The following is a 17,118-nucleotide window of genomic DNA, read 5'->3' on the forward strand; positions in this document are numbered from 1 at the left end:
GGTCTCCTGGGAGACCCCAGGTGCTACAGGGCTCAGCTGCCAGCAGATGGCTCCTGCTTTAATTCACAGTCCAGGAACAGCTGCCATGGGGATGCTGGTCTAGGTGGGCTCTTCGGTCCTGTGCAAGCCGAGTCAACACACCTTTCCTGAGAACACACCGGCTACCAGGTACTGCGCCACGTGTGAGAGGCCCTTGAGGGGCTCACATGCCAATGAGGAGGTCAGTGCACAAACACAAACCCTTCCATGGAGGTAGTGAGAGCAGCAAGTAAAAAGATAACCAGAGAGCAGCTCATGGGGTATAAGAGGAGACTTCATACCACCTCACCCTTGTAGTCTATATAAAACTTCCTGGGCCCTTGATGACTAAAGACAAGCCATCTCTGTGAAAGCTTTTCATCGAAACTTTGGAAAACGTCTTCATGTAAGATCAGGGGTCTTGTTTCTCTAACCTCCATTCAATTCAAAGATCTGTTTTGTTTTAATGAGGAATAAATCACAGATATACTTAATAGACTTCCAGAGTCAGAAGATGTCTTAGAAATCGTCCAGGCTAATACTCTCACTATGCAGATGAAAAAGCCAAGCTTCTTGCCTAAAACTGCAGATTATTAAAGGCCAGGCTGAGGTTACTACCCTTGTCTTTGGCTTCCAGTCCAGTTCTATTGCACAACATCGTTTAGTCCCACTGAAATCATAACAGGCAGAATCGTCTCCAGCGAAGGCCATCCATCCATTTGCTCAACATTAATTGAGCTCCTGTCACGTGGTCAGCCCCACACCACCACTGGGAATAAGATGGTGCACAGGACAGACGTGGTGCCTGCTCCTGCAAAGCCTACTAATGGGAGAGGCAAACTAAACAGACGAATAAACGAAATAATTACTTCTTTCAAATAAAAGCTAACCCAGAACTACACAGAAACAAGAAAGGCCTACATTAGGCAGAGTAGGCAAAGAAAGCCGCTCTGAGGAGGAGATACTAGTGCCCAAGGTTGAGAAAGAGGAGGCATGTTAAGAGGGGGGAGAAACATGCTTCAGGCACAGGGATGGGTGGGTGCCAAGGCACACAGCATTCTAGAATCTTCCGGAAAGCCCGAGTGACTGGAGATTAGGGAATGAGGGACAGATGGCAGCACAGATGATACAAGGCTCTAAAGGGATATGAATGTTATTGTGTGAAGGCAGTTCATGAAGAGGTCGGGAGTTCACAATCGCTTCTCCATGTAAAAGATTATCTACGAAATGCCTTATTAGTAGAGTCTACATGCTACTTGCTTTCATTTCTCTTCACACAGAGGACTAGAGCTAGGCGAGAACTAGAACCCAGGGCTCCTGACTTCAGCTCCCAGGATCTTTCTTCCAAGCCACACTCTCTCTCGTTGAATTAAAGGGGGCAACTTTCCCATTTAAAGGATCCGGATCTTTGGTTTGAACATTCCTGTACCAGCCACAGCTCAGGTGTAGGAGCATTGTCAGTTAGAATCCCCTGAGAAAGGTGAATGGGGTGGCAGAGTGAGAGGATGTGGGAAGACAGGAAGAATGAAAACCAACCCATTTGCCACATTAGCAAACACTTTCTATCTGATGCACTCTCCCTTGTCATGGAATAAGTTAAACTTTCAGATTATCTTTGGAAGTGACAGTCAAACAAGAAATGAATAGCATGTGGAGAGGAAAAAATCCTAAGATTTACCCTTTGGGACAGCCCTACAATCCACCTGGCCCAGGAATTCTGCTTTTGTCAGGAGTATCAAGGGGAGCTTTAGAGCAGGGTGTGGTTATCCTCATAATGTCGAAAGCTGAGAGAAGCGCTGGTGCTCCAAGTTGGCCTTAGGTACCACTGTGTCCACAGGCTTAGTTGCCACCATGTAAAAATTGACAAAAAGCCTGGAACTGACAAGCTGAGCTTGCTTGTTTATTTGCTTCATACATGTATGCCCTTATGTGGACAAGACCAAAATAAGGGACACACCTGGAAATGCAACTAAGTCCCTAAATGCCAAGCCAAGCCTCTCCAAATAGCTGTGTTTGCGTCTTTGTTGCTGTTTTCCAAGTTTTCTCTCTTTAATCCTGAGTGGCCTCTGTTTCCCTTTTCCAATGTCCAAAGCTGTTTATGCTGGTTGTCAGTTCTGTCTCTCTCCTCTCTCTGAGCAGGAAATTTGTGTGTTGTATCTGGATTAATTTCTGATTTTTCTCATAGCAAAGGTTTTGGCTCCGGGCTCCTGCACCTTGTGTCTGCCTCACTGCATGAAGGAAACGACATCCGGTGTGCAGTCCTGCACACTTTCTCCAGAGCAGGGCTGTGCCAGCACCATCTCCCTGCCATGTCCTGACGCAAGGTGAGTCCCAGGGAGCACAGGAATGATTGCTTGGCAAGGTGTGGACGCAGGAGCTGCATGGACTCTGCAGGCCCTGGTGATGCTCACTCGGGGGGAGACATGGCTTCATTTCCCACATTTCTTTCACACAAAGCATGATTACAGGGAAGTGCTTCCATATGGCCTTGGGAAAGTCCCAGCCAAAAACAGCTTCATCTGGCCAGTTTCAGGGCCGGAACAGACACGAAGGGGCCGCCGTGAGAATCAAGAACGAGAAACACCATGTCTTTACGCAGGCAAAAACCTTTGCAACCTTTAGCCTTGGCTCAAGCACATGCACAGACCCTGATGAAATGCCAGCGTCCCGTGGGATGCCCCCCGGCTTACACCCTGTTACTCACACCCTGCGATGAAGGATCTGTCTGTGTACTCCAGTTCTGTCTTCATAGAAATTGATGACAAGCATCAGGCATTTTAGAAATTCTTAACCTGGAATGTCCTAATGGGCATCAGGGGTCTGAGCCCACCCCCAAATAGAAGAAGGGCACATTTTAGGCTTATAAGTACACATACAATTTCTGGAAAGGATATGTGTAACTTTCAATGGATTCCAAAAAGATCTACTATCCAAAAACTGAAAATCAGTGTGTGAGACGGGAGTGGGGAGGATATGAGCTACCTTGCATTTCAGGGCCTCCTCTGTACACTTCTCCATAGAAGACTGGTTTCCTGGCACATTCACTCAGCTTCTACCCTAGTTCAATTAGAATGATCTCTATTTCTAGTCTCTCTTGCACCCTGACAAAACAAGGTCTTTTCTGATGAGATTTCCAAGCTTTCTAAAGCCAACACTAACTCCAGGCACTTCTCCAACACCCTGACCTGGCTATTATCTCCCACCAGTCCTCCTTCCAGAATGAACTCTGCTCAGCACAGCCTGCCTCTTCAAACTGTCTGCCCCTGATGTGAGTCCTCAAACTTTGGTTCCTCCTACTATTCACTCTTTTTGACACTTCCAAGGTTTTCCTCCACACCCATCAGTAACTCTCTTAAAATAAACTCCCAGATGGACCAAGTGTTGATTAAAAAGATGTTTACAAATACCCACTAAGGGCATACATTTAAGGTGCGACATATAGGAGGTGCGACATGCTTTGGTACCCAAACAAGTGACATTTTTAATAAAAACACAGCTAGCACTTACTGAACACTCTCGAGGTACCAGAACATTTGGAGGGCTCAGCGTGGACTGATTTATTTGATCCTGACAGCAGCTCTACAAAGGCAGTATTACTGTTATTCCCAGTTTAAAATGAGAAATCCAAGGTACATATGGAAGTTAAATAACTTGCCCTGCTTACACAGCTAGTGAACAGCAGACCCAGAACTTAAACTTAGGCAGTCTGGCCCAAGACTCCAATTTCTTAACAACTTCCCTACATTGCTTTTCATAATTAATTGTGGGAGATGTTGCTTAACATCTCTGGTCTTCAGTTTCCTCATCTATAAAATGGGTATGACATTATTAAAACTACGATGTAATACCAATAGAATTAGATGATAAGATATGTCTGAAGAAAATACGGGGAGTCACAAAGCATTGTTAAGTACTTGGTTTCCTGTTTCCTTAAAAGGCAGTATGTCACATGCTACAGTTCTGGTCAGTGAAGCAAAATTTCCTGGGGAAGACTTCCTTTCCTGAATAAAAAACACAGTTTTAAAGAATGTCTTTTGCACTATCTTCTTCCTGGCATGTATCTGGCATGGGGATGTGACATCTCAATGCCCAGTTGTGACTTTGCAGTCACGTGGGAGAAAGTACACTCTAAGGATGTGAAGAAGAGAGAGGAACCTGGCTCCTGAAAGACACAGTAGAACACTGTCCCTAGCCTGCTGCAGGAATGCCTACTGCAGACTTCCTGTTAGAAGAGGCACATGCAACTCTGAAATTTACAACTTGAGTCTTCTATGATTTTCAGTAGAATGCATTCCTAACTGATACACCACCATTCAGAGCCACCTCCTTCATGAAGTCCATGGATTGCAGCTCCCACTAATTCATGGTTTCCAGTCTCAGCAGGGCCCTTACAGCTCACTGTCATCGATGAGTTCCTTTTCCTCCTGTCCTCTGTGGGAACACACTTGAGTCTCTGAGCCCCCCTCTTGATGACTGACTCTACCTCTTAATGAAGAGTCAAAACCAATAGACTGGAACTCCTGTGATTTCTCACCATGTTCTTCTCCAGCTGCACCTGTGCAGTTTTCCAGCTGTTGACCTGGTGTCCCTGTGCACCCTCCTCTCATCCTGGGCAAATGCTTCCTTCTATGTAGTCCCACCTTCTCTTCATTCATCAACCCACTGCAACAAAGCTTTGGTTTCAGTCTGAAATTCACTGGCATCACCTTGCTAATGTCACGAATGACCTTCAAATTGCTAAAGAGAAATCTGGGGGTCCTATTCCAAGTGACCTCACAAGAGCATTTAACATGGCTATTACCTCTTTTTTTGAAGTTACTTATTCCTTTGGCTTCCATGATACTACTCTTGCTAAGTTCAGCACTTACCTACCTACTCTCTTCATTCCTTCTCAGGTGAATTTCCCTAAACTTCTTCCTTGGCTAAATGCCTTGACATCAGGTGTTCATAGGTATACAATTTTTGTCTTTTTGTTATAGTCTACATACTCTCTTTGAGTGGACTCACCTACATTTATAACTGAATACCACCACTAAGGGGGGTTTGCTATCAGCCATGATGGACTAACCTTCCACCCACAAACAAAATACACTGGACATCTGATTGAAGGCATCAGAAAGGTATCAAGGTATTGAATACCTACAAGGCCAAAATTCTAGAGAGAAAAAAGAAATCCAAAGATGTGGGCTCTCACCTTTGATATGTGTCTCCTCTTCATTAATTCCCTACCCAAAATAACTGCAAACATCCACCCAGCTGCTCAAGATGGAAAATTTATATCATTCTAGCTTCTTCTTTCTCTCTTTTTCTTCCTTTATTATTCAAAGAATTATCAAACTTTGCTCATTCTACCTCCTAAATATCTCTCCAGCTATTCCTTCATCTATATCCCTGCCATGCTACCCTAACCAAGGCCTCATATTTCAAACACTCTTGAGTATTTTCTAAAAAGCTTCTTATTTGGGCTCTCTGCTTTCAGGCTCCCCTCACAAGTAATCAAGCCTCCACATGCCACCAGAATTATTTTACTGAAACACAAATCTAGCCATGTCACTGCAATGCCTAAATTGCTTTCATGACTCCACTTCACCTGAAATATAAAACACAATAATGAAGGCTTTTATGGCTGACTCCTGAGTGCCATTTGGTCTTATCTTCTACCCTAGTCAATGTGCATTCAGGCCTGAGCAACATATTAATAAGTAGTTCCTCAAAACATCCAAGCTTCCTCCTCGTGTCATGCCATGAACCTTGTGTTTCCTATGCCTGCAGTACCTTCCACCACTCCTACGATTTTGGAGGAATAAGTAAGATCCCAACTTCATAAGTTACATCAAACTAAATTAAAATGAATAAAAGATTTAAAAGTAGAAAAAACCATAAAAATTCTGGCAGAAGACATGCATGAATAATTTTTTCCCTTTAAAGAAGAGGTCAACAAACTACGACCTGAGGCCCACATTCCCCCCACAAGCTACCTTTGTAAACAAACTTTTATTGGAACACAGTCATGCTCATTTGTTTCCAGGTATCTGTGGGTGCTTTTGCGCTGCAACAGCCAGTCTTGAGTAGTTGAGGCAGAGACTATATGCCCTGCAAAATCCAAAATATTTACTATTGGTGCTTTACTGATAAAGTTTACTGGTCCTCAAATTAAAGGATTAAAAATACAAGTTATTGAAATAAAAAGATGGAGATTTCTGAACACATAAAACATAGAAACTATTGATTCTAAAAAACACAAAATTGAAAGTCAAATAACAAATTGGAAACCACATTTGAAATAAGTATAACAGTCAAAACGTTAGTCTTTATGATATGTTAAAAGGTCACAACAGTGAAGAAAAAAAAGATCAACATCTGAATAGGAAAGTGGGTAAATGGCTTCAATAGCTAACTGAAAGACAAAAAAGCATCAATGGTCAATAAATATATAATATGACAATAATTTCTACTTTGTTAACCAATAAAAGAAAGGCAAACAAAAGAAATAGTTACCTCACGATTTACCCAAAACAATCAGCAAATATTTTTAAAAAATAGTAATACTCTGTATCAGTAAAGGTTCAAAGAGCAGGTACTCTTCTAAGAGACAGTGGGGAAAAAAATTTGATATATACTTTTTGGAAGAAATTTAACTTTTAGAATATTGGTCAAAAGTTATTTCAAGTAAAGAAAGGTTAGCATGAGGGAAAGGTTATTCCAGTAACAGATGGTGAGAAACACAACTTGTATTATTACAACAGCAGAGTACTGAGCTTACAACCTACTTTTTTCAGGAGACACGTGCGACTTCGCCTGTCCCCGCACCAGCCTGCAGGTGGCGCCGTCGCCGGCGCAGACTCCGCAGTTGTCCTCGCGGGCGTCGCTGCCCAGCCGCCGGTCGCAGCCCACCGCCTGCAACACAAGCACCGTCAGGGTGGGGAGCCCAGGAGGGACGCCGCTCACTTCAGGACCCTTACTTATGGGGTTGTCCCTCCTACATTGACCGATTGGCTCTCTTTTATGAGAACACTGTTTTATAAATCCAAATAACATAAAGCCTTACAGTAGAGTTACCGCTTATAGGATTCTTATGCAAGTCTCAAAAAATTAAAAGAGAAGAATTGAAGCTGTCCCTCCGTATCACCTCTCTTTGTAATTTATATTTTTGTTCAGATATGTTTGGGTACTTAAAATAAATGAACGTGACACATGATGTTTCCTTTCTCCTCTCTCTCCCCACTCCTACACTTGTCCTCCTCTCATTTCCTCTCTAAAACCACCACTATCCTGAATTTGATCTATCTCCTTCTGGTCCACAGTTTTACTTTAAATATCCTTTTCTCTCTTTTTACCTCAATCTCCACATATCTATATCACTACATCCCAGTATCTATATCTGTATTCTTTTTTTTTTTTTTTTTGAGACAGAGTCTCGCTTTGTTGCCCAGGCTAGAGTGAGTGCCGTGGCGTCAGCCTAGCTCACAGCAACCTCAATTTCCTGGGCTCAGGCAATCCTCCTGCCTCAGCCTCCCGAGTAGCTGGGACTACAGGCATGCGCCACCATGCCCGGCTAATTTTTTCTATGTATATATTAGTTGGCCAATTAATTTCTTTCTATTTATAGTAGAGACGGGTTCTAGCTCTTGCTCAGGCTGGTTTCGAACTCCTGATCTCGAGCAATCTGCCCGCCTCGGCCTCCCAGAGTGCTAGGATTACAGGCATGAGCCACCACGCCCGGTCTATATCTGTATTCTTGATCTGTTTTGATCTATCTATCTTTATATCTCCTTCTCGTCATTAGCTATACCTACCTCTATGTCATCATATCTATATAAACAATTTTTAAAATAGTAAAAAATTAATAGGAGAAATGTCTCATATAGAATGTTAATACTGCTATCTTTCACTCTCTTGTGAGTTATTTTTCATGTGTATATGCATATGTGTGTATGCATGTGCTTGCTACATTGTGAGCTTCTTTATATGAAAAAAAGGCTGTGTCTTGTATTTCTTATTCTTTCACAAACATGCCTTCTATATAACGTGTGCCCAATAATATTGACTGATCTGATGGTTTCTCTCTTCCTCCTCATATTTGCCCAACTTTAAGCTAGTTACAGTCCAGGACTTTGGAGGCATATGGCTCTCTGACATATCCTGAACCCCCCACCACCCATTTCAACCTGCAGGATGTTGGAAAATTCAAATCCTCAGAGAATCATTTTCCTCAATAGTGAAATAGAGATAATAATACCAATATGTACTTCACATAGGGTCTAGTAAGGATTAAATGAAAAAATATGTATAAAACTCTTAATATAGTGATTAGAACATTATAAAGGATTCAATAAAGTAGGGCCAATTTTATGATTTCTCTCTGTTTTCCCTTGTGTTTTGGCTCCCAGGTAGCCTCTGTGCTTCAGTTTGGGGAGTTGCTGAAGCAGATTCTATACCAAGCTGTTGAAGAGAAAATAAAACCGGAAGAAGTTGAAATAATAATATACATTATTATTTCCAAAATTCTGGTTTTGAAGGGAAGGAGAAAGATCAAATGAAAATTTCAAGGAGAGGTAGGAAAAGTTTCACCAAAGTTTAAGAAATAACCTATGATTAGATATATTTTCAAATTCAAAGAGCTATCATGAGGAAAAGGTCTACATTTGTTCTGTATATTTCTAAATGGTGAAAGCTACAGGTTTAGCCATAATTTGGTTCAATATGACAAAGTTTAAAAAGTCAGAGTTATCCAGTAATAAGTATTCAATCATGACTTCTTAGTGGGAAAATTGTGTGTGGGGGAGAAAATTATCGGATGAGTAGCTTAATTCAATGACTTTTGAGATCCTTTAACCCTGATTATAAATTATTAACAATAATAGTTGATTTTATTGAATGCTTACCATGTGCCTGGCATTATGCCATCCATGCATACTGTACATATTATTTCATTTAATCTTCAGAGCAATCTTATGATACAGGTGATACCTTTTACCTCCGTTTTACAAATAAGGAATCTAAACATTACTGAGTTAAATGGTTTGCTAACATTACACAGCTAGTATATAGTGTCAGTATTGATTTTAAAACCCAGGTCACCTGACACCAGAATCTTTATACTATATCAGCAGACAGACAACAACAATAAAAGCCAGTTACATGGACCATTGTACTAATATTTACAAGTACATGTGGAACAACTTAAGAGTGATTGATTTTGGAAACACACTTGCATGGTTGGGATTCAATCAATGAGTAACTTGTGTTCATGCAACTTTCTCCAAGGGGAGTAATTCTACCATTAAATTATAGAAACACTGTTCCCAGGCCAAGCTCTGTCCTCACATATTCATATCCCTGAGCACTTTGCATTTCATAAGAATGAGTATCACCCCATATCTGGTCATCCAGGAAGGGTGTGGGTTTAGAAGCTAGGAGGGGCTTGTTTTGAAGACTATTTCGGGCCTTGTAAGATCTTGGGCAATGGAATACCTCCCTGAACACTTATATTTGCTTAATAATTTTTTAAAGTTACAATTCATCCAAATCTTACAGCCAAATAAAGCATGTGAAAACATTACAGAAAAATGATATTTGAAAAGAAGGTCTGGTTGCCTTGTGATTCATAGGACATAAGCCAGAACTGCCCTTGAAATTGAGGGGCTATTGTAATTTTGATGTTCATGTCACATCTTAATCAACAATAAGCAACTTTTTAAAAATTCCTGATATTTTTTCAACTTCTGTGACATCTCCTGAAGTCATCATCTCTAATTATAGTGATTTATTGAGTACTAATTGAGAAACACATCAATAAAATTTATTAACATCTATTAAATAACCATTTTCTATAGTACCAGGCACTACAGAGTATAAATTAATCAGATAAGATGCTTACCCTACAGTGTAGTTAATGAGACAACTTACACAAGATTGTGGATAACATAACCACATATTTTAAATATATGAGCAGTGCTTTTGGGGATAAATACTCATCTATAAATCATCACTTCAACTAAAAAATATTTCACAGTTCCTGCATATGATTTCCTAATCAGCTCAAAGAAGATAGTGTTTAAATAAGCAGCATTAATCCAAATTAAGGAAAATATGAATTTTCCAAAGAAGTCAAATTTAATCCTTCAAGATCAACAATTTTTTAAATCAATCTCTATTTGAGATCTCTGAAAATTGGATTCTACTAGGAAAAAAAATCTAACATTTCTGCCTTGAAAAATCAGAGTATATGGAGTAGTGGTAGTCATTAGGAATATTCATAAATATTTAGCTTCTCTTTCAATCCATGGAAAGGGTGCACTTCCCCACTCCCTTAGAAGTTAGATGTGGTCATTGACTATCTTTGGCCAATGAAATATGAGTCTGAGTAATCTGTGTCACTTCCATTAGAAGCTTTAGGAGTTAGTGCATGAGTCCCTTGTGCTACTGCAGTTATGATGTTAAAAATGTGTTCAAATAAAGCCTCCCTCAGCCTGAGTCACTTAGATACACAAAGAGTAGAGACCCCTTGCTGACCTAGCTTGAGCAAGCAGCATTAGCAGGACATAACCTATAATTGTTTTAAAGCTACCAAGCATTGGGGGTTGTTGGTTACTGCAGGAAAAACTAACCTGTATTACACAGGAGTACAATTTAACCATTAATGGACAAAGCAGGGTTATTAACAACATGGTGATTTTACAAACTGGAAGTTTCACATTAAAATCCAGATTGCTCACTTCCCTTGACAAAAACAAAAACAAATGAAACAAAACCTCTAACATGTCTAAACACAGCTGCCCCACCACAATGAGCATGTATTATTCAGTTTACCACTGCACTCACCCCTCGCTATGACCACACTTGGACGGTTTCCCTTTGGGGTGGTGTGTGGACATTTGAGTTTTCAGTCCTATACTAAGCTATGTATGCATGATTCACCTGTTGTGCTGACTATGCTTTACTGGAACCACATCTTATTTTCAGTTACAAACTTCAGCTATACTTGTAGCAATACAAAAAGTATCATTAGTATAGCACAATGATTTAGAAAACAGACTCTGGAATTAAGGTGCCAAATTCCATCTCTACCATTTTCTAGCTATGTGCAATAGACTGAATGTTTATGTCTCTCCCAAAATTCCTACATTGAAACCCAACACCCAAAGTGATGGTATTTGGATGTGGGCCCTTTAGGAGGTGATTAGATAACATGAGGGTGGAGCCCTCGTGAATGGGATTAGTGCCATTATGAAAGAGACCCTGGAGACCTCCCTCATCCCTTCCTCCATGTGAGGACACAGCCATCTATGAACCAGACAGCTGGTCCTTACCAGACACTGAATCTGCCAGAACTTTGATCTAGGACTTCCTAGCCTCCAGAACTGTAAGAAATCAATTCCTTTTATTTACATGGCACCCAGTCTATGGTAGTTTGTTATAGCAGCCCAAACAGACTAAGATACTCTGCAACCTGGGAAAATTACTTTGTTTCTTCAATTTCCTGTTTCCTTATAAACAAAGTCAGGACAATTACTGTATCTCCATCATAGGGTTATGATGAACTAATACAGCAAGGTACTCAGACAATGCCTGATAACTTGTAAGCACCCAATGTTAGTTGCTATTGTTTTTTTTGTTTTGTTTTGTTTTTTTTGTTTTTTTTTTTTTTGAGACAGAGTCTCACTTTGTTGCCCGGGCTAGAGTGAGTGCCGTGGCGTCAGCCTAGCTCACAGCAACCTCAATCTCCTGGGCTCGAGTGATCCTTCTGCCTCAGCCTCCCGGGTAGCTGGGACTACAGGCATGCGCCACCATGCCCGGCTAATTTTTTATATATATATCAGTTGGCCAATTAATTTCTTTCTATTTATAGAAGAGACGGGGTCTCGCTCTTGCTCAGACTGGTTTTGAACTCCTGACCTTGAGCAATCCGCCCGCCTCGGCCTCCCAAGAGCTAGGATTACAGGCGTGAGCCACAGCGCCCGGCCTGCTATTGTTTTTATTATAAATTTTAAGTGGTTTCTTCATTTACCCAGCCATCAGGGTATTCAATAAACATGAGTGAAGAATCAGACTTGTTCTGCAGACCTGGTACTAACTCCGACCTGCCTCTGATAAAAATCAGACCAGAGGCAGAAGCAAATTTCATTCAGTGAGCATTGCTGTCTCATGCTGTGTGCTGCGCTCAGGCTAATGGATAGTTGTTCCCAAGAGTGTTGTGACATGTTCATTTAAATGTGAAATCTGTAAACACATTTACAAAAGTTATCTGTAGTATATGCCAAGCAATCATCAGGGGTCACTTCAGTCATCTCAAGGTGAGCAGAGAGAATTGTTTTTAAATCTGAGACTCCTGGTAGTGCCTGACACTTAGTTAGTAGGTGCTTAGGTTGTTTGTTTGATGTTGTTACGGCAGTTTTTATTGTGAACATAATAGGATAGATGGGATACTAGACATCCATTATTTTTTAAAACATTTTTCACAGATCAAAAGAATGAGGGTGGAATCCTATCACTTCCCTGCCATCCCACACAGTCTCAGCAACCTGTCATATTACCCTGGTCCTCACACCCATTACAAGCCACTGCACTTTATGTCTCAGTCACACTCATCATAGCTCTGCAGAGTCCACTCTGAAATGCCTGCTGGAATGCATTCACGAATGCTCATTTTTTTCACTAAATAAGTCAATGCTCCCAAGGACCCAAACAATGAATTAATTTTAATAAGAAAGCTCAGAGAACCTACCAATACGACTTCCAAAGCAGTGGTTCTCAAAGTTGTGTTCCTTAGACCAGCAGCATGAGTATCTCCTGGGAACTTGTTAGAAATGCAAATTCTGGGGTCCCACTCAAGCTCTACTGAGTCAGAACTCTGGGGTAGGCCCAGTACTCCATGGACACAAGCCCTCCAGGGGGTTCTGATGCATGTGCAGGTTAGAGAAGCACTGATCTGGAGGCATCATAAGAAGTTATATATTTTGACTCTACCTCGGTACAACTGACATTATTTTAAATAAGTAAAACTTGATTTCAAGGCTAGTACCATTCTCTAAAATATTTTTTACATTAAAATGATCAAAAACAATATTTTCATATGCATGAACAACAGTACAGAAGAAAAGGATTTTATTTATTGAGGGTGGGTGCGGCACATCCCTGAATCAGGACTGTAGGAAGCAGGTGCAGCTTACCTGGCAGATGCCATTGATACACATGTCCAGGGAGTCAGCGTTGCAACGAGTTCCATCCAGTACCTTAGGTGCCAGCTCCACCACCAGGTTTTGTCCCCGTGCGTGACACTTGAGCGCGCACGGGGCAGCAGGATCATTATACCGTGGAAGCCACTCATAATAACGTCCTTGATACTGAACATCATTGTAGGCTGAACACTGTTGGGCTCTAAAGTCTTCTGCATCTGGAGGGCAGTCCTGGAAGCAGAGAAAAAGTATCACACGCACATCACCCAGTGACAGGGGCCAGCAGAAGGCTGAACACGTTCACCAGAACCCCATGAGAGCACCCCCACTTGCCTCTCTCTGGGAGTCACTAATCCCTTTTTTTTAAATTAAATTCAAAGCTGAATCTATACCTGTGAAATTCTGAGGGCATCTCCGCAATAATGATCTATACAGGAGATTATCTCATGTATTCTGACCACTCTCCCATCTAGGTATTTTCTTCCTAGATAATTAAAGCTTATAATAGACAGACACCAAATTTTGCCCTATTTTAACTATCTTGGATATAAACATTCAAATACATTACATAGTTGCTTTCTTTTTGAACTAGGGAAACTAAATGCTTTTAATTCTTCCTGGTGATTCAAAGTGTTCATAAAAATATTAGTTATCCATGCTTTCAGGAGCCATTCCAACATGAAGGATCACTTGTCCCTACTTTAGCCCAAGACTGTTGTGCTTTGTGAGAACTTGTGTCTGTCTCTTCGTGGTTGCCGGTTTTTAATTCATCTGCCTTTCCTCTCCTGTCAGTCCCTTCCCACACCCTCAAGGGCATGGAATACCTGATTTCAACAGGCTGTAGAAGGGAAAGCAGATAATGTAGCTTGTTCAAGTTCTGTTCACAACAAAAGCAAATAAATTCTAAGTAAACCCCCTCGGGCACTCTCATAAAAATAGTAAAAAGTTCTTGTACAAGTATTGATAACTCAGGGTTCTGCTACTAAATTACTGATTCCTCCCTCCAGATATTTCCAAAGCAAGATGCTGGATGACAAGAATGTTACTTTACTTGCCAAAAATCTATTTTTAGTATATAGATATCTTAATTAAAGAAAACAGATACAAAAAAGCAATATATTATATATTTTTTCTTATGAACGTAATAAGTATTCATTATAACAACTTTGGGAAATAGTTTCTATTTAAAAAAAAAGAATAAATAACAAAGATTCTTGTATGTAAATCTTTATACAAATCTTGATTATTTCCCAAAGACTAGTTTCTAGAAATAAATTTCTGGGTCAAAAAGTATGCAAATCTTATGGACTATTCAAAATATTTTCAAATTGCCCTCAAGAAAGGAATTATTATATTACCATCAGGCTACATAAGTTTCCTTTTCTTACTATCTCTTCCCAGTTTAGATATCATTAATTTTCTATATTTTTTTCAGTCAGAATTGTAAAACAGAATTTTACTGTTTTCAGTTGCATTTCCTTTTTATTTTTTAGGTTTTATCTCTTTTCATGTATATTTGCTTTTTGTATCAATTCTTCAAAAATTTCTTGTTTTATAACCTTTATTAATTGCTGCATTGCAATGTTTGTCTTGTTATCGTTTTAAGCAGATAAAATTCTTAAACTTCATAGTGAAGTTATAAATTCTTCGTCATTATGTTAGAAATATTTTCTCCATTTAACTTTGGTTTTGTCAAAGTAAAGACATTTTATGTTGTTATAGAATCAGCTCTATTAATATTTCTCCTTAAGGTTTCCATCTTTATTAATTGGCTTCAAAATGCTTTTCTCACTCTGCCCTAGGAACAGATAAATACTGTAATGTAGTTCCTTTATAGGTTAGCAATCATATTTAACTCTCTGTTATATCTGGAATTTATTCAGATAAATGGTGTGAGGTAAAAATCTAGCTTTATTTTTTTCCACAAGTTGTTACTGATAAATTATCAGCCAGGATTTTAAAATATAATTTCTTTCATTTCTCCCCTTTTTGCTACTTTTGCATTTTACTGCTTATGCTTCTGGCCTTAATAAAGTGCCTCGAATCCTTTTTGGAAGTAGCTAGGAAATAAACAGAATATAATGAACAAACTTTCCTCTGAGATTAGTTGTATTACTTTGCTGTGAAACATTCCAAAATCCTATATTAGGTCCACATTTTTGTCGTCTTAGCAAGATTAAACCAGGTTACACTGATGGAAGCAAGTCAAATTGAAAACTACTAAAACTGGATGACTTTACTCTGTTGAAATAAGGACTTTATCCTCCATCTGGCCACAGCAGAGATCATCAATTACAGAATTACATCACTTCCCCTTCCTCCAGCTGCAGCTAGTTTTGTCTACATCTGACTCTTTGAAACCAAAGGGAAGTGTAGACAACAGCAGGTATGAGCAGTTTCCCTTGCATTGGGCTCACTGACGTGGTGGCCATTCTCCAGGGACTGAGGGTACTGGCTGGGTGACTCCACACTGCCGTAAGCTCCAGAAACCAAGGAAGTTTCACAAAATTAACAAGAGTTCATTAACAGAAGACAGCTTAGGATGTCAGCCTAGACTTGGTCCTTGCCCAAAGGATGGCCAGGTCTGGACGTGTGACCAGCCACCCTGGCCAGAACTGACTATCTGGAGGCAAACATCTGGTCCACACCAGGTCAATCTTTACCAGAAATTTGGAAGTGCCACAAAAGAGCCAGAGCTGAGAATTCACATCAATCTGGGCCATTTCTTTTATGAGATGCATGTTGAAACAAAGCAAGCCAGTTCCCCCAGCAGAAAAGAATGAATTCAACAAGAAAGAAGCATAGACAGTAAGCCATACATTTCAATAGCAGTAAATAACTGGTGTCCCTCATTTTCTGATTCCTGGCTCCAGGCTCTCAAGGCCTGCTTGTGCTTAAATTCCATTAAATACCCACACGTCCATCCAGTGAATCCCATTTGTTTTAGCTAATCTAAGTGGGTTTCTGTTCCTCACATGTGATGATCCCTGATGAAGGCAGCCTTATGTCTCGATGATGCTTTCTGGTTTACCAAGGATATTTACTGACATTCTCTTTTCACCACCACCCTTTGAAATAGGTAGAAAAGGATTACCATTACTCTCATTTTGTAAATGGAGAAAAATATGACCTAGAAAGTTTAGCCACTAGTCCAAAGACACACACTAGGATATGACAGAGTCAAAACTGATTGCCAAAGTAACAAGCCCTCCATTATGTTACAGAATGCTCCTTTCTAGCAAGCTTGGGGGACAGGGGCCACTTACATTAAATGCTTTAATTCTCTTCACATTCTTCCAGCGTCAACACTAAGCCTACCTAATCTGACTCAGCGAGATCCCGTGCCCCGGCTCAAGATCATCTAGTATTCTTGTGTCTTAAAGAGTCCGGTTGGCATTTAGGAAGCTGGAATGCCAAACATTCTTCTGCTTTCCTATCCCCAAGAATTTTTTCATATCAATTAAGTTCAAGGCAACACTTATTATCCAATGTAGTTTATGGGCTTTGCCCTAGGTTACACATTGTGGAGAAAACAAAGGAAAAATACAATCCACCACTGTCACTCCATGAGCTTGTTATATTGCTGGAAACGTAGCATCTACATGCATGAAACGCATCGAAACAGCACGTTATTACTGGTATTTGTAGACTTATAGTAGGACTGCAGTGAAGGAAATAAAATTGTTATCAAAGATTAAATCATAAAGTTTATTAGATAGCATTAATAAGGAAAGAATATATCCTAATCAGAAAGACTAGACTCGAACCAGATAGAGGTAATTAATATATCTAAACAAGTGTCAATCAGGGTGAGTGGCCAGACTGTGACACATAGAAGAGAAAGAGGAAGAGAAGGAGGAGAGGAAAAAAGAGAAGAGGATAGGAAAAAAGAGAAGGGGGGAGGAAGAGGAGGAAGAAAAAG

At 40.2% G+C, this 17,118-nt stretch overlaps 1 protein-coding gene across 2 annotated transcripts in view; it reads right to left on the reverse strand.

The window, feature by feature from the left end:
- Positions 1-17,118, reverse strand: part of ADAMTSL3 (ADAMTS like 3) — a 283,266-nt gene that overhangs the window by 146,896 nt on the left and 119,252 nt on the right. For both annotated transcript variants that reach the window (XM_012751691.2, XM_076004699.1), the window contains exons 6-7: positions 13,191-13,427; positions 6,789-6,915 (exon numbers count right to left, since the gene is read on the reverse strand). In XM_012751691.2, coding sequence (XP_012607145.2) covers positions 6,789-6,915; positions 13,191-13,427 — 364 coding nt within the window. The remainder of the gene's footprint in view (positions 1-6,788; positions 6,916-13,190; positions 13,428-17,118) is intronic.

The sequence above is a fragment of the Microcebus murinus genome, chromosome 7 (assembly GCF_040939455.1).
Source record: "Microcebus murinus isolate Inina chromosome 7, M.murinus_Inina_mat1.0, whole genome shotgun sequence".
In the NCBI taxonomy this organism is placed as follows: domain Eukaryota; kingdom Metazoa; phylum Chordata; class Mammalia; order Primates; family Cheirogaleidae; genus Microcebus; species Microcebus murinus.